The sequence below is a fragment of the Oryzias latipes genome, chromosome 2, assembly GCF_053564925.1.
Source record: "Oryzias latipes strain Hd-rR chromosome 2, Olatipes_Hd-rR_3.1".
In the NCBI taxonomy this organism is placed as follows: Eukaryota; Metazoa; Chordata; class Actinopteri; order Beloniformes; family Adrianichthyidae; genus Oryzias; species Oryzias latipes.
Window position 1 is genome coordinate 2592238 of NC_136238.1, and position 21604 is coordinate 2613841.

Here is a 21604-nt window from a genome sequence, read left to right on the forward strand (position 1 = left end):
CTGGATCCGTTTATTATCTGGTTTAATATCTGGATCCGTTTATTATCTGGTTTAATATCTGGATCCGTTTATCTGGTTTAATATCTGGATCCGTTTATTATCTGGTTTAATATCTGGATCCGTTTATTATCTGGTTTAATATCTGGATCCGTTTATCTGGTTTAATATCTGGATCCGTTTATTATCTGGTTTAATATCTGGATCCGTTTATCTGGTTTAATATCTGGATCCGTTTATTATCTGGTTTAAAATCTGGATCCGTTTATTATCTGGTTTAATATCTGGATCCGTGTCTCCAGACTCTTTCTAACTCTTTCTTTTCAGACGCAGCCTCCTGGTTCCCACCATGAAGGAACAACGTGAAACCGGTTCAACAGCGTCGCCCTTCTTCAACCCGCGTGAAGACGAGGTTCTGAGAAGGTGAACCTCACCGTGACCCCCCCCCCCCCCCCCATCAACACCAGAGGACAACAGAGTTCTTCATCACTGGTTTAGATGCAGGCCTGCTTCCTTCTGGAGCTCCTCCGGACGGGCGGACGGGAACCTTTTGTCGAGTGACGACTCGAGGAATCCCGATGTTTTAGTCTAAGTGAAGGTTTCTCTGCTCTTCTTCATCTCTCCTCCCGATGATCCTATAATGTTTCCACTCTTCTTCTCGTTTATCAGGCGATTCTAAAGTCTGTGACTGACGCTGTCGGTTCCATTCCACTCACAGACCCGGGACTCGGACATGGCGTGTAGCGTCCCGTTCACTGATTGAGACAGACGCGTGAGGAAGACGAGGCTGAGGATCCAGCAGGAACCTTTTCTTGGGGGAGGGGTGAGCTGCAAACACTCGGGAACCACTTGGTGTGAAACAGGGAGGCTTTGGCTCCCGTTTGGTGTGACTCGACTGTGGATTTGAGTCCACAACCTTCCAATTTCAGGGCGGACACTCCCCCACAAGGCCGCTGAGTTGGTCCTTTTAGAACTTTTAACTTCTTTTCTCCTGTATTGAACCTTCCCCCCCTAAATGAGACTTGATTGTAGATGATCTGTTTTGAAATGCGCTTCCACCTGGAAGTTGGCGGAGCGTTTGTCGGAGAAGTGAAGTGAAGTGTGGAGCTTCCTCGGTTTCAGTTTTCAGATAATGAAAAGCAGCCGCTCGTTATTTCTGTGAGTCGGGTCGAATGAGCCCCGGGGTGTGGGGGGCGGGGTGGGGGGGCTATAAACCTGTTTCCTGCCGATAACCGTTAAGCAAAAGAGGAAAACGAGACGCTTTAGACGGCAGAAAGAGTCTTTTTGTTGGAGCTCCGTCCATAAAGTTCTGTTGTCAGGTTAGTCCTTAATCAGAGGCGCATCACATTTATGGATGATCATAAATAACACCTTATGAAAATAACTCTGACATCATTTACCATCACAGCTTCCCTTCAATGTTCTGGAAGTGAGATTAAAATACAAACTTCAAATAGAAGCAGGAACTGAGACTAATCCGGGAAATTCAAAACCCTTTTTTTGTTCAAAGGATCCGATTTTATTCCGACTTTAAGCACTTTTTTTTGGAGGATTTCTTTTTAGAAATTCCTAACCTCAGCAGAAACGATGAAGGAAAAACCCCCCCCAGGCCTAAAAAGATGGATTTCAGGCCCGCCTTCCTCCCAGAACCCCCCTAATCTCTCGCTGGGTCATGCAGATTAAGGACGTGTCCAGAAGATGAGATACAGGGCTTCCTGGCAGACTTGGTCAGCGCGCTGTCTGGACCACGGCCCAATCCGCCAACCGGGTCGCCGTCCAGAACGGCAGAAAGCCGGTAAATCCTGCAGAGAAAACGCCAAACGGGTTGGTTTTGGTTGAGAAGTTCTGGTCGGAACATCTCTGATGCAACGATCGCACCCGGCATGTGACGCTCGTGCAACACAAACACAACTGACACACACACAAACACTCACTTATGCACACAAACACACACACGTCAAGCAAATCCTTCCATCACAAAGGGGTTGTTGTGTCTGACTTCTGCTGTGGTGGATGATGGAATGTAGAAAGAGGGGAAGGGCCCCTGGATGCCACCACACCAAGACCCCCACTGAGGGCAATGCAGCAGTGGTAGTGGGGGCCCCCGGACGCCCCCACGGGATGGCAGATCGAAGAAATCCGCCCGCCAGGCAACCCGACTCAGCCTTCAGGAGCACGGAGCATGCAGGCTCCAGCCCAGCCAGGAGAAGACTCTCCTGCCACGCCAGGGACAGGCCAGGGCCCCCCATGGGAGACCCGCCCAAACTCCAGATAGCCCCCGCCCACCCGACCCGCTGGAAGTCCAGTAGCCCTGCGTTTTGTCCCGAGTGCACATGTGGGCAGTGACGCGTGAACATGCGGTTACACACGTTTGCATGGTTTTACTTTGACACACGCCTGAACGTGTGTTGGCGAGGGCAGCGTGAACGCTGCCTGAGGCGTCGGCCGTCTTCAGAGCCGTCAGAGTCCAGCGGGAAATGTCTCCGGGTTTCTGCAAGACTGCAGTTCCCATAAAGCTTCACCTCAAAAGAATTCAGCAAAAAGCTGTGGTTCCACCAAGACGCACAGGTGTTGGAAGATAGGGGCGGAGCTAAACACTTTGACCCAAATGGAGGCTTGGAAAGGCGCTTCCGACTGGACTGGGTTGCAATCCAGCGAGTCAGAAGTCCCATAAATCCTAGAGGGAAGCAAGCCGAACTCTTGGTTGGGACTGTTTGTTTTTGTTTTTAGGGGAGGGTTCACGCCGCCAAACCGTGTTGGAACGCCTCTGGGACGTTGGTTTTCAGTACGAGGGCAGCGGGAAGACCAGGAAGGGGCTAGCACAAAGCTGTAGGACTAACTTCAATGAGGCACACATGCCTGAAGATGGGGCGGAGCTAAATACTCTAATGCCAAAATGCTGGCTTGGACTCCAAAACCGCCGTTCCAGCTTCATGAAGATCTTCGTAGTTTCTGTTTTTCGTAACGATCTTCGCTGGAATCCGAACATCCGTGCAGAACCGCGATTGACTGGATTCATCCTCTGGACGCGTTTTTGTTCCCAACGGCGCTCCATCCACCCAGCAGCGTGGTCACCATGACAACGGATGGTTTATCTTTGAGCGGCGCTTCATCAAGAACCTCTTCAACCTGAGCACGCCGCTTCTCATCCGCCCCCGCCGCTCTCAAAGCCCGCTCCAGAGGAGGCGATGAGGTCTGTCTGTGGAACGCTTGTCGTCTCCCGTTAGAGTGGAGGGAGGAGAAGTCCAGCCCGCTTAATGAGGAGCAGGAGAAAAGGAGGCCACAGCTGAAAACTCTCTGCTAAAGTTGAGGCTCCCAACATCAGAGATGGCAGTGATACCGGCTCTGCCTGTTGCCATGGAGACGCAGGCCCGCGGCGTATCAGATCTTTCAGAGATGTTGTCAGTTCTTAGAAAAGCGTTAACAGATCGGAGCCGAACCGCTGAAGCATCTGACTGACGGTCAGTGCACGAGAAGGGGGCGGAGTCAGCACTCTGTCATTAAAGGCAGAGACATTTGTAGTGTTTTGGTTGTTTTTTTTAGCTCTCTGATCGCTGCCATCTTAACAGGAAATGACCTCATAGAACTCCGGCCTTTCAAAAGGACCCAAAGCCGCGGTCGGCTGCTGAACGCGGCCAGAACGTCCGTGCCAGAACTGAGGGTTCCACAGCCAGCTGTCAATCACCTTCCTTTACATCACATCAACAGTTTGGGATTTTTGGAAGTATGCGACCTTTCAGCGTCCCGGCTGACTCAGGTATGCAGGAACCCCCAGTGGCAGCTGGATGAACTGCACCTTTGTTCCTCACCTGGACCACAGTCCTCAGAGGTTCTCTGGGAGAACCCGTTATCTCCCCTCACTAACGAGGCTCTCCTCCTCTGTCATCTGATGCTTCACCTCCTTTAAGTGGTCTCTCCTTTTCAAAACCACTTCCTGTTTAATGGCCTTAATGGAGGCCTGAGCTTTCAGCCCTAAAGTGGGCGGAGTTTAGGTTCTGGAGGGTGACCTGTCTTTGACCCTGGAACCGCCTGGATTTGTAAAAACGCAGACATAGAAAACACCTGATTGGAGGCCTCTGAGGCGTTTAAAAGTTCCTCTGAGGCGTTTCATGTCTGCTTGGTTCCTCTGAAGCGTCTTTGTTCTTCTGAGCACCTTGGTTCCGCTCAGGCGTCTCGGTTCCTCTGAGGGTTCTTCATTTCTGCGACGCGTCTATGTTTTTCTGGATCCTCTTCGTTCCTCCAAGTCATCTTTACTGTGGCGTCTGAAGCGTCTTGAGTCTTTGTTTTTTTTTGGTTGGAGTTTCAGAGAAATATTTGTATTTATTCTGTTTTATTTATATTCAGGGAACAAATGGTGTAGAGTGGGACACGCTCAGGTACAGGATTCTAACTGTGGGAGACTATCTGATCACAGTACAACTTTAAACTAGTCGAGTTTATGTTCTAATAAACAAACGACTTTTGGATTCCGATTTAAGACGACAAAGTCAAAAATGAAGCAGAAATCAGTTTCTCAAAGCGTTTTTTACGGTTTTACTTGGAGTTCTTCTCGTCTTTACAGGAATGTTTGGTTTTACTGGAGGGTTTGTGTTCTGTTGGGACGTTCCACGTGTTCTGCCTCTCCTGATTCGGTTCTTAATCCACGTGCACGTGCGCAGAACCTGACCCTCGTGCGCGCTCCCCATCAGAGGAACCCCGGTCTCTGCTGGGTTTCAGCATCAGCACCACTCCGGAGGTCCTGATGTGAGAGGATGATGCTGACCCACTTCCAGCCCCGCCCTCAGCTCCCGGTCGCCAAGGAGACGCTTCCCTCTCGTGGCTTTGCAGGAACATCAGACGCTGAGGAAGGTTAATCCCAGCGAAAACAGACACACAGCGACGCGGAAACGCAGAGAAACGAGGATTAAGGAAGAGTGTCAGAGATTCAGGTCACACGTCCGAGTCCACGTTTTTCAGGAACGCTCCAACCCAACGGGATCCTGGGAAACCTTTTTCCCAGCGCTTTTTCTCCTTCTCTGCTCCATGCACCCCCCCCCCCCCCACAGATCCCATCATGCATTGCTACAGCCCGTACATGCATGTTTCCTCCGTCTGCGGCCAAAATGACGTTTTTCTCTCGTCTTGTTGATGTTTTCTGACTCCTGTCAGGATGGATGACTTAACCTCCCCCCACCCCACCCCCACCCCCCAACGCGGTTTATCCAGCCAGCGGCTAATCCCGCTGGCCCAGATTTGGACCGCAGTCTGCTCCTCGTGATGTGACGTCGTCTTCGCCATCACAGCAGCTGACCCTCTGTGTGAGCGGCGCACAGATGCACGCCACGTGACACCTGAGCTGTGATGTCGGGACGTGGAGCTGCTCCTTCCTCCTCCTCTTCCTCCCCGCAGAGGCGGGAGAACAGCGGTGAGCAGAGCGGCGGCCCCCGCTGCCCGTGGCTCATACTATATTTATGCGCCGGCTATTTCTGCATGTGTGGGCACGAGCGCGCGAGCGGCAGCGTGACGGCGCCGCGCACGTGCCCTGCTCTGAAACGGCTGGTGCGTCGCCGGGTTGCCTAGGCAACAGGTCGTCTCCATGATGACCGATTCCAACACATCGGAAGAGAACAAAACGTTCAGATTAGAGGAACTGAAGACTGAAGAACAGTGAAGAAGATGGAAAAAGGTTTCCTGTCAGCTCAGTCCTGACCCACGGGCTTTGGGTTCAAAGGTTCTGAAGGTCTGCAGCACTCAGAACTCCATTCTCTGTCCCTGATCTTCGACTTATATAGATATAGACGTTCTGCATGAGACCCAACGGAACCGTTCCACTCAGAACGTCAGCAGACTATCAAACATCTGTTTCCGTGATAGAGAGCCTCATCATTTCTACCATCAGTAGAGTCCAGCTTGCAGGAGTGATTGACAGTCTTCCTGGGATTTTATCATGGAGTCAGTTAGACAGTGGCTGATCTCTGCCTAAACCCCCCCACAAAGAAACCAGAGAAACCTTGAAGTTCTCCCTCCCTCCTTCAAACCTCCGTTTTCCCGGCGTTCTTTGGCGTGAAGGAGGACGAGGAAACGCAGACGGACTTTACCAACGTTCATGTCAACCATACCCCCCCCCCAAGCATGATCCATGAAAGTTAAAGTCTGGACCGGTTTGGGTTCTGAAAGGAAAGGGGTGGCCGTGGAGCAGCGGTAGGGCTGGTTTTACAGTTTTGATGCCAAATAGTTTAGGCATGAATTTGACACCATAGGTCGTCCCATGATCGTAAGGTTGCAGGTTCGATTCCCGCCTTGCACGCCCCATGAGTCGAAGTGTCCTTGGGCAAGACACTGAACCCCACCTTGCCTCTGGTGGAAGGCGGGCGCCTGTGTTTGGCAGCGGAGCGGCCACCAGTGTGTGAATGTGTGAGTGACTGTAAATGACTTTGTCCTTGTAGGAAGAAAGGCGCTATATAAGTATACGCCATTTTACCATCATGGTCACGTGGTGCAGAGTCTGGACTGGACTGTTGTTTGAAGTCAGACATGATTCCCTTCATGACGTTTTTAGTGAAACATAGATTCTTTACAGTTCTAGACTCATCAGGACCGTTAGGTGGAATCAATACGTTCTACCAAAATCCAGCAGGACTGGTGTCTGGTTGACTTTAGGACATGGACATGTTTCTGTGAAAACCAGAAGAACTCTGGGATCTGATCAGAACAGAAGATGTTCCAGCTGGAGGTGGAGGAAAGACTCGATGCAAGAGGCCGGACTCGATGCAGGAGGACGGACTCGATGTAAAAAAGTGGACTCGATGCAGGAGGACGGACTCGATGTAGGAAAGTGGACTCGATGCAGGAGGCCGGACTCGATGCAAGAGGCCGGACTCGATGCAGGAGGACGGACTCGATGTAAGAAAGTGGACTCGATGCAGGAGGACGGACTCGATGTAGGAAAGTGGACTCGATGCAGGAGGACGGACTCGATGTAGGAAAGTGGACTCGATGCAGGAGGCCGGACTCGATGCAAGAGGCCGGACTCGATGCAGGAGGACGGACTCGATGTAAGAAAGTGGACTCGATGCAGGAGGACGGACTCGATGCAGGAGGACGGACTCTATGCAGGAGGACGGACTTGATGCAGGAAAGTGGACTCAATGTAGGAGGACGGACTCGATGCAGGAGGACGGACTCGATGTAGGAGGACGGACTCGATGCAGGAGGACGTACTCGATGTAGGAGGACGGACTCAATGCAGGAGGACGGACTCAATGTAGGAAAGTGGACTCGATGCAGGAGGACAGACTCTATGCAGGAGGACGGACTCGATGTAGGAAAGTGGACTCAATGTAGGAGGACGGACTCGATGCAGGAGGACGGACTCGATGTAAGAAAGTGGACTCGATGTAGGAGGACAGACTCGATGCAGGAGGACGGACTCGATGTAGGAGGACGGACTCGATGTAAGAAAGTGGACTCGATGTAGGAGGACAGACTCGATGCAGGAGGACGGACTCGATGCAGGAGGACGGACTCGATGTAGGAGGACGGACTCGATGTAAGAAAGTGGACTCGATGTAGGAGGACGGACTCGATGTAGGAGGACAGACTCGATGTAGGAGGACGGACTCGATGTAAGAAAGTGGACTCGATGTAGGAGGACGGACTCGATGTAGGAGGACAGACTCGATGCAGGAGGACGGACTCGATGCAGGAGGACGGACTCGATGTAAGAAAGTGGACTCGATGTAGGAGGACGGACTCGATGTAGGAGGACAGACTCGATGCAGGAGGACAGACTCGATGCAGGAGGACGGACTCGATGATCCGGCTGAAGTTGCAGGTTAGAATGAGCCGATGGGGGGGTGGGGGTGTCAGAGCAGACGTTTACGACGGCGTCCTGCAGAATTATGAGTAAATCGTGACACCAGACTACTTCCTGTCTGCTCCTGACGGCGACATGCAGGCCACAAACTGGACGCCGCCTCATTGCAAACAGATGTTGGAGGAAATGGAGGCAAATCCAGTGCAGGAAGAGGAGCCGATTGGAGGAGGGCTGAAGGAGGCAAACGGAGGGAGGGGGGCTTCAGTCTGATGTTCTGCTTAAATCCATGGAGCAGCTGCTCTTTTTAAGGTGGACAGAGATGCAGCAGCACTGCAAACCTGGACCGACCCGGTGGTTGAAAGATGGCCCCCAAATTCTGGATGTTCTGGTGGCGTTTGGCCCCTGAGTGACCACGGCAGGCCGGTCCTGGACGCCTTTATGGCTGGAGACAGCCCCCCTTAACCTGTGGCCCCCAATGGTTTGGATTAGGAGCAGGTCTCGGTTCCCCACATAACCCCTGGGGGGTCGTTTTTCCTTAAACCTTTAACCGTCTGACATGCAACACGTTTAGCAACTAACGTGAATTAGCAGTGTGGCGTGGAGGGAAGCCAGAATGGCGTTAACAGTCGACGCGTTTGTCGTTCAGCCGTGTCAAAGGGATGAGCATCAACGTCTCCTTCCTGACTGTGGAGCCCCCAGTGGCAGTCGGCGGGATTGCACCTCATTGTTAGCTTAGCATCCTAGTTCAGTTCACCTTGATGGAAACATCTGAGTGAAACTGAAAACACACGAACCTCACGCGTCGCTAACGGTCCTCCGTCATGGAGCGGCGTTTACCCACAAGCCAACGCTGCGGGTTTGTGTTTACACTGCAGATGCTGCTCCGAGGCGTCGCCACTAGAAACCATCAGGGTTTATAGAACAGTTTGAGGTTTTGAATTTAGATTGAAATAAAGATATAAACACAGGACAGGAAGCTGTGGGAGGAAGAGATCAGCCTCAAAGTTTGAGCTGATTGTCCTCCTGCTCGTCCTGTCATGACTCAGCAGAGCCCCTCCCTCGCTCCTCCTAATCCCATCAACACCAGGAGGAGCAGTCATGGAGGAGAGGAGGAGTGGGATTCAAGTCCAAATCCGTCTGAACAGCGCCAGGAGCGACGTGAAGCCCCGCCGCAGATTAAAAACCCGTCAAAAAGAACTTTGTCTTTTGGTCACGGAGGATGATCAGAGCTCCGTCACGGGGGAGGAGCGGCCCGTCAGGGTTCTGGTCGCTCCTGCAGAACATCTGACATTTAAGATTCTGACTCCTCCATGTTTAAAGTAATGGATTACAGTAACTAGTAATCTGTAGTTTGGACAAATTTGCCCTTCACTGTTCTCGAATGACAGAAACTTGTTAGCTTTGCTACAACAGCTACAGCTACAACGACTCAACCTGAACGCTTAGAAACCATCTGAGCCGTAATGACTGAACCCCCCCCCCCCCCCTTCTTCCTCCTATTCCTCGTCTAGTGAAGCTGCAGGACAGATCTGAGAAACACGGAGCTTCATCACTTCATGGACCTGAAGACAGACGGGAGCAGAACCCTGAGGAACTCCTTCAGCAGAACCTTTATTACAAACCGAGTCCGTATAAAATCCTAAAAGCAAATCCGTGTTTGAAGGACGGACAGAGACGCTGAAGCCCAAAGTAGCTTCAGGAAATGTGCAACTAAACCGCAGGAACGACCAAAGACACAGGAAGACGCAGATCTGGCTGTAGGAGAACATGTCTGCCGTCCTCCTCGGCTCCCGGTTCTGCGGTTCCGCTGACCCACAGGGAGCCGTCACAGCTTCAGCGGGATGACGGGCCAGTATCTGGGCTGCTTGCGGTCACAGTTCCTGTCAAAGGTCAGCTGCATGGCCGCCTCCATGGCCAGGATCCTGGGCGCGTCTTTGCCGTAGAGCTTCTTCATCTCGGCCGCTCGCCTCTCGCCCGGCCGCTCCAGGGGAGGGGCGGCGCTGCGTCTCCAGGAGGCGGCGTGCAGGTCCTGGTCCGCTGGCACGTAGCTGTCCTGCCGCTCCGCCTCCATCTGCTGCTGCCTCTCTGAAAAACAGGAGAAGGTTGGCCGCCGCTGCGCAGACACGGAGCTCGCCGGACTCCCGGACTCACTCAGCTCCTCCCGGTGTCTCTCCGTCTCTGCAAAGTACTGCCGCAGCTCCTGGCTGATCTCCATGTTGCTGACGTCACACTCGATCTCCGAGCCGCTGTCCTCTCCATCGTCCTCCTCCTCGTCTTCGACGTGCCAGTCCTCGTAGCGCCGCCCGCCGTCAGGACGCTGCCGCCCGCCGTCAGGACGCTGCCGCCCGCCGTCAGGACGCTGCCGCCCGCCGTCTGGACGCTGCTGCTGCCAGCAGAGGGGCCCGCCGGCGGCCTCCATCGCCTTCCAGTAGGCGCGCCTGTGCCTCTGCTGCCAGGACATGGCCTGATGGTAGTGCTGCCAGTAGCGGCTAAACATGGGTCCAGAAAAGCGGCTCATCACGGCGTCGATGTCCTGTGAAGGAGGAAGACCAGAGCCGGAAACGTCTGAGAACGTTTTCCCCCAAAACCTGCGTTTTATAAAGCAGCATGAGGCTCCGCCCATCACCTGGAAGCTGCTTAACCTTAGATGACCCCATCAGGCTATTTGGTTTCCTCACGTTTCTACACTTTGGTAGAGTAAAAGTTACAGTTGGGTAACTTTAAGTTACTGATCAGCGGCCGGCTATGATCAATTTTAGAGTTTAAAGCTTCTCCATAAACACGCTGGAACACTTTGAAGTTTCAAAATTCACAAAAAAAGGTCAAATTAAAGCGTAAAAAATGTTTTGCTGCATATTAATGCATATAAGTATCATTTTTTGTCGGTCACAGAATTAAATTAACTGCATTTATTGTGGTGGTTTATAACAAGTCTTTTAGTATTTCGATTATTTACTTTTGCAAAAACGGACTGAAACCGGAAGTGACGACAATGTGTATAAAAATGGGCGCTTTGCGATATAAACTTGTGTTTATGATTGTTTATATTTTTATTCAACTTACCACATCTCACAAATCTAAACAAAACGCAAAACAATAAATCTTAACATCTGTTGACCTTAAAAAAAACAACTAATAAAGCGCCTTTCAGGCAAACCCTTTATTTTTGTTCTGTCCTACCGGGCCACCGTAGAAACAGGAGACCTTAATTTCTAGCTTTCTGCTGACAAACCTACTTTATTAACCTTTAATTTATTTTTTACAGACACACAGCTGCTCCTCACCATGACCGGACCGCTGCAACCTCAACGATCCCTCGCGGGTCGGCTCTCTGGAAAGTTACCGGTTCGTGGACACAAACTACGTTTTACTGAGTCTGCTTTGGCTCCTTGAACGCATCGGCAGGTTCGTTTTCCTCACATGTGTGTTAGAAACGAGTCTGGGCTGAAATCAGCGCAGAAACTAAGCATCCAGACCGTAGCGACCGGTCCGCCGCTCACGTGATCCCGCAACCCGAAAAATTTCCCAGCAGCCTCTGGGGTTCTAAACGGTTCTAAAATTGTTGTCGATTTGGCGCCCCCCGGTGGAAACTGCGGGAATAAACTGAAACCCTTCAAAATAAAAACCAGTTAGGTAGGAAAATATAAAATCAAACATAATATTGAAAAGATAATTTAAAATAAATATTACAAAGCACAAATCTTTTATCACACAAATAACACGCTAAAATAAATATAACTGCAGCACTAAGAACAGAAAACACTGACTAAAACTTAACCTTTCTAGCCTTCCTTGATGTAAACTCGTCAATAACGCCATCATATGAAATCTGCTCCCTACTGAATGATTGATACCAACAACAGGTTAGTGAGTCGCTCCTGAGACATTGTTGACCTCAGGTATGACGTGATCAACTCCTCTCTGCTTGAGCCACAGTGACTGAGTGCAATCCTGAGAGCAGTCCAAAAGTTGGGATAGATTTCTGATAGATCCTCATCAGACATGAAAGTGATAAACTCGAGGAGACTTAGAGTCATTACACAACATACCTTTATTAAAATTTAGGTTATAGAATGTCACCGTATGACTGACCTTTAAAAAAGTTTTATAAAGTGGATTCCACCCCCGCCCTTGTCCCCCATCTGGCCACTTAACTTGGAAGCGACCTACAGTTGAACTCATTCCCCGCAGCCCCCCCCCCCCTTTTGTTACACATTGCCAGCAGGAGCGCGTGCAGCTGCAGCCAGGGGCGCCAATTCACTACATGGTGGCGCTGTCGCAGTTTTTATTTTTATTTTTTCATCAAGCACTGAGCCGCGGCCCGCGACCGTCGCCCCCCCTAGAAGATGATCTAGCCAGGTTTTGTGCATGCGTAAACGCGGCGGCGCTCCGTGCTCACCTCTCAGCCTGCACCCTTCACCCCGCGCCCCCTCCCTTCTCCTTCACCCACATTTGCGTCTACTTCTCAAAGACAGGAGAGAGAGCGCAGCTGCGGGGCGGGGGCGCCGCCAGGTTTTAGGCTGTTACAAACTCTGTGACATAAGTAAACCAATAGTGGTGTATATATTATTTTACAAGGGCCGAGCCGCCGGTGCCGCCCCCCTGCATTTTTGCGCCCTGGGCAATCGCCCGTATAGCCCGTGCCTAAAACCGCTACTGGCTAAAAGGATGGAAATTATTCATGGTTTATACAAATAATTCACATTAAACGGTACATGTGTTGTTGTTAGTTCATTTTAAGAATATCTGACCAAATATGGGTATAACTGTGATGACGTCTTTAATGTAGACAGGGTTTAATCTTCATAAATGATTTAAATATAACCTAAAACCATTTCTTTCAAAAAGCACCTGTTTTTCTTTGAAACTTCAACAGGAAGTTACATTTTTTTGGGTCAGAGTGGAGAAGTTGCTGCTTTGAAGCCTCCAGCAGAACCAGAAGATGCGTTTGAATCAAATAAGCTCATCTCTGGATGACCTGGACGTGGTTTCCTGTTGGACTGAAGACATGAAATGTTTCTCATAATCAATCAAAAACAAACTCTTTGAAGTGGGAATAATCGGTGAACAGGAAGTTCCGTCTGGATTAGTTCTGTGAGCAGCGCTGAGCTGCAGAACCTGCGGTCGTTCTGGGGGTTTTGTTGTTGAGAGAGCGCGGCGTCTGAGGCTGTCAGAGACGCTGCACTGTAGATGTGGGTCACACTGTAGCTGCAGGCCTCCCAGCTCACAGAAAAGGCTTTTCAAACCCGCTGACGCTAAAGTGGAGCAGTGCAGAAAAGCTTTTTGTTCACACTCTTGGTTCCCATCGGTGGATTTCTCTGTGGTTCTTCTCTGACCCCGCAGACAGAAACCTGTTCCCGTTCTCTGGAGGTCAAAGGTCTGTTTAGTCTCTTTCTGGGTGGGCGTGGCGGTTGGCTTTTCTCGCCGGTCCTCCTGAACTGACAGGAAGATGTCCACGTTTACGAGCAGCGAGGGGGGGGACCTCAAAGCCGGGGTTTCCCCCTCCTGGTGGTCTTCAGCCCTCTGAAGAACAGCAGCGGTCAGAGCGTCTCTGCACCTTCAGCTCTGCTTTCAGATCTGTGAAAGTCTCAGGTTGAGGCCAGCAGAGGAACCGGGGCCGCTCACGGCGGTGGAGGGGGGGTTCTGGAGGATTAAAAAAGCCTTTTTCGGTTCTTGTTTCTCTGCAGAGGAGCATGTTCCGCCTCTGGTCTGAAACCGTTCTTCCGCCTCAGGCGCTTTAGTTCTGGCGCCTCTCGGACGGCGGTTCTGGCAGCATGGCTCGCCGTGACGCCGGCCTCCTTCTGCTGCTGTCTCTGTGCTTCGACTCTGACGGTATGAAGAAGCAGCGGCGGGTTCTCTGGAGGACCGGCTTAGACCAGGGTGTGTTCTGTCTTTGCAGTGACTCTGGTGAAAACGGCGAGGGGAGATCCAGGCGTGACCCCCGTCTGCTCTGGGGCGGCGCTGCAGGACATCACGCTGATCGTCTGCCAGATCCGGACCCGGTGGAGGCGAGAGGACTGCAGAGTTCTGTACCGACACCAGCAGAACTTCAGCTCTGAATGTGGCTCCGGGTTCCGCTTGGTGACGGAGAACCAGACGCTGTTTCTGCAGGCGGAGGACGGCCGGAACCACACCTGTGAGTGCTCGCACCTGCAGGGCACCGTGGAAGGTACCGCCCACCGCTCTGCCGCCCCGCCACCTGAAAGCACTTCTGCATGAGGGGGGCATTCTGTTTCCAGCAGATGCAGAGGAAGGAGGCGTCATGTCCGATCTGAGCATGCTCGGCTTCACCACAGCGGTCAGCTCCGCCTCCGGACTCGTCATGGTGGCTGCAGCTTTGCTGGGACTCGTCCTGAGGAACGCGGCTCTCAGGTGAGACCTCCTCCTGTGGGGTGTGTGCGGACTGAAGGAGAACCTTTATGACGGAACCTTCTGGACATAACAGAACCTTCTGGACATGACAGAACCTTCTGGACATGACAGAACCTTCTGGACATGACAGAACCTTCTGGACATAACAGAACCTTCTGGACATGACAGAACCTTCTGGACATGACAGAACCTTCTGCTCTCTCCTCAGAGCTCAGCGACAGGCGGAGCTGCAGAGACCACCTGTAAGTTAAAAAAACGTTTTTTTTCCTTCCAGCGTCTCACTGACTCATGAAATGAGGCCAGCAGATGGTTTTAGGTCACCTGTCAGACGGTGGGGGCGGGGTCATGAGGTTAGCCAGAGGGAGGTGTTGCAGCTTCTGCTGAAGGTGTGAAGAGCTGGAGGAGACCAGCACGCAGTTCTGTGAATGACCACCGGGGGCGTTCACTCTCGTGGTCAAATGGCGGGCTCCTGAAGCGTTTTCATCATTGACCTCTGACCCCCTGACCTTTTTTAAGCTCCACAGTTGTAGTTTCATCCTCTTCAGGAGGATCTTCAGCATCATAAAGGACAATCTCTTCCCTGAAGACGTGTGTTTTGTCCAAATAGAGCAAAGGCGATGACGACAGCACGTACGCCAGCCTCCAGCAGCCGACGGACGACCTCTACCAGACCATTGACAGACGTGACCCCGCCCCCAGGGTCACACGGGTCACGTGGGTCATACAGGAGACTGAGATCTATGAAAACCCGTGAGGATCGTTTACTCCAGAATTCCAGTTTCTTCTCAGATGGAATGAAAATATGGAACTTTGTTTTCATGGGTTCTCATTGAGAACAGGAACTGATCAGGTGACAGGAGCAGAAGATCCTCATCAAAGGACGAAGGAATGTTTGTTTTTCCACATCATCTTTAAAACTGAGATTAAAGTTCTGCTTCTGAAACCCGTTTGTCTCGCATGATTTACTGCCGCTCGACAGAGCGATGGCTGACGCTTAAGAACAGATTTACCTCCATTTACCAGAAGAAACTACAGAGCTTTTATTTTGAAGGTGCAGCATGTTTAAATGGAAGCCCTGGAGGTTGACTCGGGACTCAAACCAAAACACGACAAAGCAAATACCAAAACATGACAAAGCAAACACGACAAAGCAAACACGACAAAGCAAATACCAAAACACGACTAAGCAAAAACCTGACATGACAAAACCTTAACATACCTATACAGAAACTTAACATGACAAAGCAAATACCAAAATATGACAAACCAAAAACCAAAAGACAAGGCAAAAACCAAATAATGACTAAGCAAAAACCTGACATGACAAAACCTTAACATACCTATACAGAAATTTAACATGACAAAGCAAAAACCAAATAATGACTAAACAAAAAAAAAAACATGACTAACCAAACATGAGATTTCAAAACCAGAACATGACTTTGCAAAAACTTGACATGACAAAGCAAAAACTGAAATACAAGGTAAAAACCAAATAATGACTAAATAAAACATGACATTACAAAAACTTGACATGGCAAAGCAAGAACCAAAACTTGACAAACCAAAAACCGAAAGACAACAAAGCAAAATCCAAAACCTAAACATACGTAAAAACTTGACATGACGAAGCAACCATAACCGGTGGAGTCTGCCGTCTTCTTGCTCCTCATCTTTAGGTAAGAAACCTCTGAAGAGGTTCCTGGGAAGTTCTTCATCTGCAGTTTCTCAGAAACGTAGTTTGCAGATCTCAGCTCTGGTTTCTCCATTTGAAACTAAAACCTTTCATTAAATCATTGTTATTCTCATTTCTTCTGCTGTTTAACGTGTTTTGATCCTTTCTGTCATTGAAAGGTAAGGTTTTTTGATAAATTAGTTTCTTTTGTGCAGATTATGCTTAAAAAAAACTGTTTAGTTAAAAAAAATAAAGAATAGTCTGGGATATAATCTGAAAACCCATCTTCAATTCAGTTGCATCAGTTGCATGTCCAGAAACCTTCTTTCTGGACATGTTTGTTGAAGCGGCATCACAAGAGGAGCGAAACGCCGTTCACTTCCTGTCTTGGGGGTTTCAGGTGAGGTTTCTTCAGCAGATGACGAGCTGTGTGTCTACAGTTCACGTCTGCTCTCATGCAGAGAAGCTTCTGCTGGGATGGGAACCAGCAAACTTTGCTTTCTGCAGCTGCTGCTGCTGCTTCTCAGCGCCGCTGAAGGTTTGTTCCAGTTTTGAGCTTCTGAGACTAACGTTGGTTTGGCATCTGAAACTGTTCTTCCTCTGCAGAATCTCGAAAATGGATTCATAAGGTCGTTCGTCATCAGCCTGATGTGATTCCAGTTTGCAGAAACGATTCCAGTAACGTCATCATGCTGACAGTCTGCAGGATCCAGACCCAGGGGGGGTCCTGCCGCCTGACCTTCAGGCCTGGACGCAGCTCTGATCCAGAATGTGGCTCCAAGTTCAGGATGACGGTGGAGAACCAGACGGTGTTCCTGCAGCTGAGCTCTCTGGGAGCAGAGGACAGCGAGAACAGCAGCTGTGAGTGTGTTCATGCTGTAGGGACCTTCACCGTGGAGCTGAACATCACCGTGGTAACCACAGGTCAGGAGGCTCCCCCCTAACCTTCTGACGTCTCCACACTGCCTCACAGAGAACCTCCTCTTTCTCTTCAGGGAATCGGACCATCGACTCATTTCTAAAACCAACCGACAAAGAAAACCTTTATGGATGGATGTGGGTTCTGGTTCTGGTGTTGGTCTCTGGAATCCTGCTGGGAGTTTTCTGCCGATGCTTGTCACTCAGGTGAGACAGAAGTCCCTCCCCTGAGCTCCTCAGGAGCGATGCTGTCCGCTTCACCTGCGTCTCTCCTCTGAAGGAGGGAGAACATCTGCCCCGAGCTGCATTTGCATCGTTTACCCAGCAGGAGGCGACAGAGACCCGCCAGCAGCCCTCCACAGACGGTACAGAACCGGTTCAGGTGCGTCTTCACCTGCAGAGCAGTTCTGACCCGCCTGTCTTCCTGCAGCTGGTGGAGGACGTTGAGGCGTACGACGTGTTCCTGCAGACGGAGAACGTTCTGTATGAACCTTGCAGAGCCCACAGCTGCAGCACCATCAGCAGTGTCCTCACGTGACGGCTGTACCCCAGAGGACCGCCTCTGAAGGAGTTCTAGTGTGTTTGAACCTGAGCAGTGGAAAAGTCCACTCTGCTTCTGCTGAAGTTGCAGCTTCACACAGGAAGTCAGCCGGACCTGCAGCTCCATCTGACTTCCTGTCTGAACTTTCTGATCACTTTCACTCCTTGAAGCTCGTTTTAGAAGGAGCTGCCCCCCCTCCCCCCCGCTGGTTTCTGTGGTTTTTGACTAAAGTCAGAGTCTGAGCAGCCAATGAGCCGTGAGGATTTCTGTGGTCATGATGTGGCTTCCTGTCAATCAAACCAGTTTAAGATAAAGATCCTCAGAGTCTCTCAGTTCTTCATAGTCATTTCTTCTGAGTTCTCTCCTTTAGTCTGTTAGGTTTGTTTATGGAATATTTATGCTTTTTTATGAAATGTTTCCATTTGTTTATTAAATGTTTCCATTTTTTTATTAAATGTTTCCATTTGTTTATGGAATGTTCACGTTTGTTTATGGAATGTTTACATTTCTGCCACCAAACGTGGTCTCCTGCATTTTGGCTCCTCCTCCTCCAGTTCCTGACGTGAGCGCAGAGAAAAAACCAGACCCACAAACTCAGCAGGAACAGGAGATCCACATGAACCTGCAGGAACCGCTGTCCAATAGTTTGGAATAGTTTCGTTTGCATCAGAACTTCTAGAAACTTGCAGTCCGGTAACATGTATCCTGAAGAGGGAACTGGTGAGGTCCAGGTCTGCTCCTCTGGACAGAACCTCTGCAGGTCAGTGACCTGCTGCTGCTGCAGAGGTTCCTGGCTCCTGTCCTCCTGTGGGTACATGTTTGTTGAAGCGGCATCACAAGAGGAGCGAAACGCCGTTCACTTCCTGTCTTGGGGGTTTCAGGTGAGGTTTCTTCAGCAGATGACGAGCTGTGTGTCTACAGTTCACGTCTGCTCTCATGCAGAGAAGCTTCTGCTGGGATGGGAACCAGCAAACTTTGCTTTCTGCAGCTGCTGCTGCTGCTTCTCAGCGCCGCTGAAGGTTTGTTCCAGTTTTGAGCTTCTGAGACTAACGTTGGTTTGGCATCTGAAACTGTTCTTCCTCTGCAGGTTCTTCAGAATGGATTCATAAGATCGTTCGTCATCAGCCTGATGTGATTCCAGTTTGCAGAAACGATTCCAGTAACGTCATCATACTGACAGTCTGCAGGATCCACACCGAGGGGGGGCCCTGCAGACTGACCTTCAGACCTGGACGCAGCTCTGATCCAGAATGTGGCTCCAAGTTCAGGATGACGGTGGAGAACCAGACGGTGTTCCTGCAGCTGAGCTCTCTGGGAGCAGAGGACAGCGAGAACAGCAGCTGTGAGTGTGTTCATGCTGTAGGGACCTTCACCGTGGAGCTGAACATCACCGTGGTAACCACAGGTCAGGAGGCTCCTCCCTAACCTTCTGACGTCTCCACACTGCCTCACAGAGAACCTCCTCTTTCTCTTCAGAGAATCGAACCATCGACTCATTTCTAAAACCAACTAACAAAGAAAACCTTTATGGATGGATACGGATTCTGGTGCTGATTCTGGTTCTGCTGCTTTTCTCTGGAGTCCTGCTGGGAGTTTTCTGCGGATGCTTGTCACTCAGGTGAGACAGGAGTCCCTCCCCTGAGCTCTTCAGGAGCGATGCTGTCCGCTTCACCTGCGTCTCTCCTCTGAAGGAGGGAGAACATCTGCCTCGAGCTGCATTTGCATCGTTTACCCAGCAGGAGGCGACAGAGACCCGACAGCAGCCCTCCACAGACGGTACAGAATAGGGCTGGGAATCACAGGGTACCTCACGATACGATACGATTTGAGATATGTTGCTCACGATAACGATACTATCACGATATGCCGATAATGTGATAATCGATATATTTCGTCTCTAACAACTCACGATATATCAAACTTTAAGAAAGAAGAACTTGAAAAACTGTTTTTTGGAAAATGTTTCCCCATTTATTTTTTAGTTTGTAACCCTTGGTCTATCCTAGGCACTTTACCATTGGGAGTAGGGTCATCTAGACCCACTAGACAGTGCTCTGAACCTTTTTTCTTCAATGATTTGTGATCTTCACTGGTGTCCATGGATTACATGAAATCTTTCCACCTTTATCCACCTTTGTCATGGTAGGGAGAACACGTCAATGGAAGGGGGGGGGGGGTCATCTAAGATAGCACAAGGGTTAAACACCATGATAATGAACATGCTGTGTTCTATTTTTTTGTAATGAATAACAGACTTTTGTGTGACATTGCTGAAATCAGTAACACTCTGTCTTTGACAAACGACGACACTTTTCATTTGGAAATATCTGTAAAATTTGGTTTAAACAATAGTGAACATGAACAGCAGTGTTATTATTTAGTACAGAATTGCTGTAAACAGGATAAAAAATGAATAAGTCAAGTAGCTGCCAGGTACATTGGTATTAACTTTTGAAAAGCAATAGCTATAGCTATTGCTTTAAAAAGATAGCTGTGAATCAGATATTAATTCTGTGAACAAATTATATTGTCTTTGTTAAAATAAATGACACCATTTAGTGCAAATGTGGTGGAAACAAAAATAAAATTCTTCCAGAAAAAAAATCAAGTAGCTAGAAACTTTCCTTTAAGTTATTTAAGACATAAACTGCTTTCTAAGGGGGGGGGGGGGGTCTAAGGGGAGGGATGCCCCTCTTTCTTCCGTTTCCAGCTCTGGTCTGAACGTACAGTGCAGGGATCATTGCTTCAGTATTTCTGAGCTCTAATGCATTCAATAAAAACAGAAATCCCTCCTTCTCCACCTCGCTGCAGGGACGGAGCTCGTTTTCCGTTTGTGTCTCTGCTCTCCAGAAGACGGCGGTACCTTAGTCTGGATAAAGGTATCCACGCCGGGCCGTGTCGGCTTCAGGCCAGCAACAACCACGGCTTTTTCACACAACTCAGGTGATGCAGCTTCAATGCTGCCGGAGCGTCTTTTAACTTGCTGCTCTCGCTTCTGATTGTTTTCCCCCTCCGCCATCTTTGTTTGAATGCGTATTCTTCGTCCGCCCGCAACAGCCAATCTCACAACGAGCGCCCCCTATCGACCCTCTGAAGAATCGTCTCACCAAAGAATGGTTAATTTAACGTTTTACAGGGTCTTCAAACGTAAATAAAAGGTCCATACTTGAGGAAGACGTATCAAGAATCAATCACGAGACTAAATATCGCGATATATCACCATATCGATATTTTGGCACCCCCCAGTACAGAACCGGTCCAGGTGCGTCTTCACCTGCAGAGCAGTTCTGACCCGCCTGTCTTCCTGCAGCTGGTGGAGGACGTTGAGGCGTACGACGTGTTCCTGCAGACGGAGAACGTTCTGTATGAACCTTGCAGAGCCCACAGCTGCAGCACCATCAGCAGTGTCCTCACGTGACGGCTGTACCCCAGAGGACCGCCTCTGAAGGAGTTCTAGTGTGTTTGAACCTGAGCAGTGGAAAAGTCGAGTCTGCTTCTGCTGAAGTTGCAGCTTCACACAGGAAGTCAGCTGGACCTGCAGCTCCATCTGACTTCCTGTCTGAACTTTCTGATCACTTTCACTCCTTGAAGCTCGTTTTAGAAGGAGCTGCGCCCCCCCCGATGGTTTCTGTGGTTTTTGACTGAAGTCAGAGTCTGAGCAGCCAATGAGCCGTGAGGATTTCTGTGGTCATGATGTGGCTTCCTGTCAATCAAACCAGTTTAAGATAAAGATCCTCAGAGTCTCTCAGTTCTTCATGGTCATTTCTTCTGAGTTCTCTCCTTTAGTCTGTTAGGTTTGTTTATGGAATGTTTACGTTTGTTTATGGAATGTTTACATTTGTTTATGGAATGTTTACGCCCCCCCCCCCCCCCCCCCCCCCCCGTGGTAACGGGGCGGTCCTGATCATCACTGGATCAGAACATCAAGGACCTTAATTCTCCATCCACTGCTGGAACATCAGAGGATCAGAGGAACGTCTCTAACGTCCACCTGGAGACCAGAACCCTGGGAGAACATGGAGGAGGATCATCTGGGATGGACCCAGATGTTCTTCTGTGGTTCCTCCAGGAAGTTTCAGGTTCCTGATGGGATCCAGATTTCCACTCCGGACGTTTCAGATCCTTCAGGGGGATTTCAGGAAGTTCAGGCTTCCAGAGAAACACAAACCGTCTCAGGTTGAACTTTTGATCTTCAGTTTTGGTTCCATGAGAGTCTGATCTCCTCAGAGAGGAACATCAGATCAGAGCAGGAACGTCTGCAAGAACCTGTGGGTTCTCCTCTGGGGGGTCTTGCAGCTTCGCTGAA

General features: G+C 50.0%; 3 protein-coding genes across 8 annotated transcripts; 2 read left to right on the forward strand and 1 right to left on the reverse strand.

Annotated features, from left to right (window-relative positions):
- Positions 1–762: 762 nt before the first annotated feature.
- LOC101174650 (uncharacterized) lies at positions 763–15107 on the forward strand. Of its 5 annotated transcripts, XM_004066749.5 has the most exons (7): positions 763–820; positions 11058–11137; positions 13480–13624; positions 13692–13961; positions 14032–14164; positions 14373–14406; positions 14772–15107. In XM_004066749.5, the coding sequence occupies exons 3-7, from the start codon at positions 13567–13569 to the stop codon at positions 14916–14918; spliced, it is 642 nt and encodes a 213-aa protein (XP_004066797.1). In that variant the 5' UTR covers positions 763–820; positions 11058–11137; positions 13480–13566; the 3' UTR covers positions 14919–15107. The 5 variants fall into 5 exon arrangements, with proteins under 5 accessions (XP_004066797.1, XP_078786751.1, XP_078786747.1 ...); XM_078930625.1 differs by lacking the exons at positions 763–820; positions 11058–11137; positions 13480–13624 and adding an exon at positions 849–5401 and having other exon boundaries at positions 13692–13928; positions 14035–14164; XM_078930621.1 differs by lacking the exons at positions 763–820; positions 11058–11137; positions 13480–13624 and adding an exon at positions 850–5401 and having other exon boundaries at positions 13692–13928.
- On the reverse strand, positions 9387–11218 carry gemin8 (gem (nuclear organelle) associated protein 8). 2 transcript variants are annotated; one of them, XM_078930636.1, is made up of 4 exons: positions 11077–11218; positions 10133–10325; positions 9944–10090; positions 9387–9877 (listed from the first exon to the last, which is right to left on the reverse strand). In XM_078930636.1, exons 1-4 carry the CDS (start codon positions 11077–11079, stop codon positions 9618–9620), a joined length of 603 nt encoding a protein of 200 aa, XP_078786762.1. In that variant the 5' UTR covers positions 11080–11218; the 3' UTR covers positions 9387–9617. The 2 variants fall into 2 exon arrangements, with proteins under 2 accessions (XP_078786762.1, XP_023805081.1); XM_023949313.2 differs by having other exon boundaries at positions 9944–10325.
- Positions 15108–16095: 988 nt separating the features above from the next.
- Positions 16096–21168, forward strand: LOC110016526 (uncharacterized). Its single transcript, XM_078930597.1, has 8 exons — positions 16096–16377; positions 16446–16763; positions 16835–16964; positions 17038–17122; positions 17188–18317; positions 18386–18703; positions 18775–18916; positions 18990–21168. Exons 1-5 carry the CDS (start codon positions 16317–16319, stop codon positions 17293–17295), a joined length of 702 nt encoding a protein of 233 aa, XP_078786723.1. The 5' UTR covers positions 16096–16316; the 3' UTR covers positions 17296–18317; positions 18386–18703; positions 18775–18916; positions 18990–21168.
- The last annotated feature ends 436 nt before the right edge of the window (positions 21169–21604 follow it).

Bases quoted from the DNA above. Each gene is read 5' to 3' on its own strand.
- LOC101174650 (XM_078930616.1), top strand. From the start codon at position 5,338: ATGTCGGGACGTGGAGCTGCTCCTTCCTCCTCCTCTTCCTCCCCGCAG. The intron at 5,402-13,691 runs GTGAGCAGAGCG...CTGTCTTTGCAG, and splicing joins GCAGAGGCGGGAGAACAGCG to TGACTCTGGTGAAAACGGCG. The intron at 14,407-14,771 runs GTAAGTTAAAAA...TTGTCCAAATAG, and splicing joins CGGAGCTGCAGAGACCACCT to AGCAAAGGCGATGACGACAG.
- gemin8 (XM_023949313.2), bottom strand. The intron at 9,878-9,943 runs GTGAGTCCGGGA...CCTGTTTTTCAG, and splicing joins GAGACACCGGGAGGAGCTGA to AGAGGCAGCAGCAGATGGAG.
- LOC110016526 (XM_078930597.1), top strand. From the start codon at position 16,317: ATGGGAACCAGCAAACTTTGCTTTCTGCAGCTGCTGCTGCTGCTTCTC. The intron at 16,378-16,445 runs GTTTGTTCCAGT...CTTCCTCTGCAG, and splicing joins GCTTCTCAGCGCCGCTGAAG to AATCTCGAAAATGGATTCAT. The intron at 16,764-16,834 runs GTCAGGAGGCTC...CTTTCTCTTCAG, and splicing joins CATCACCGTGGTAACCACAG to GGAATCGGACCATCGACTCA.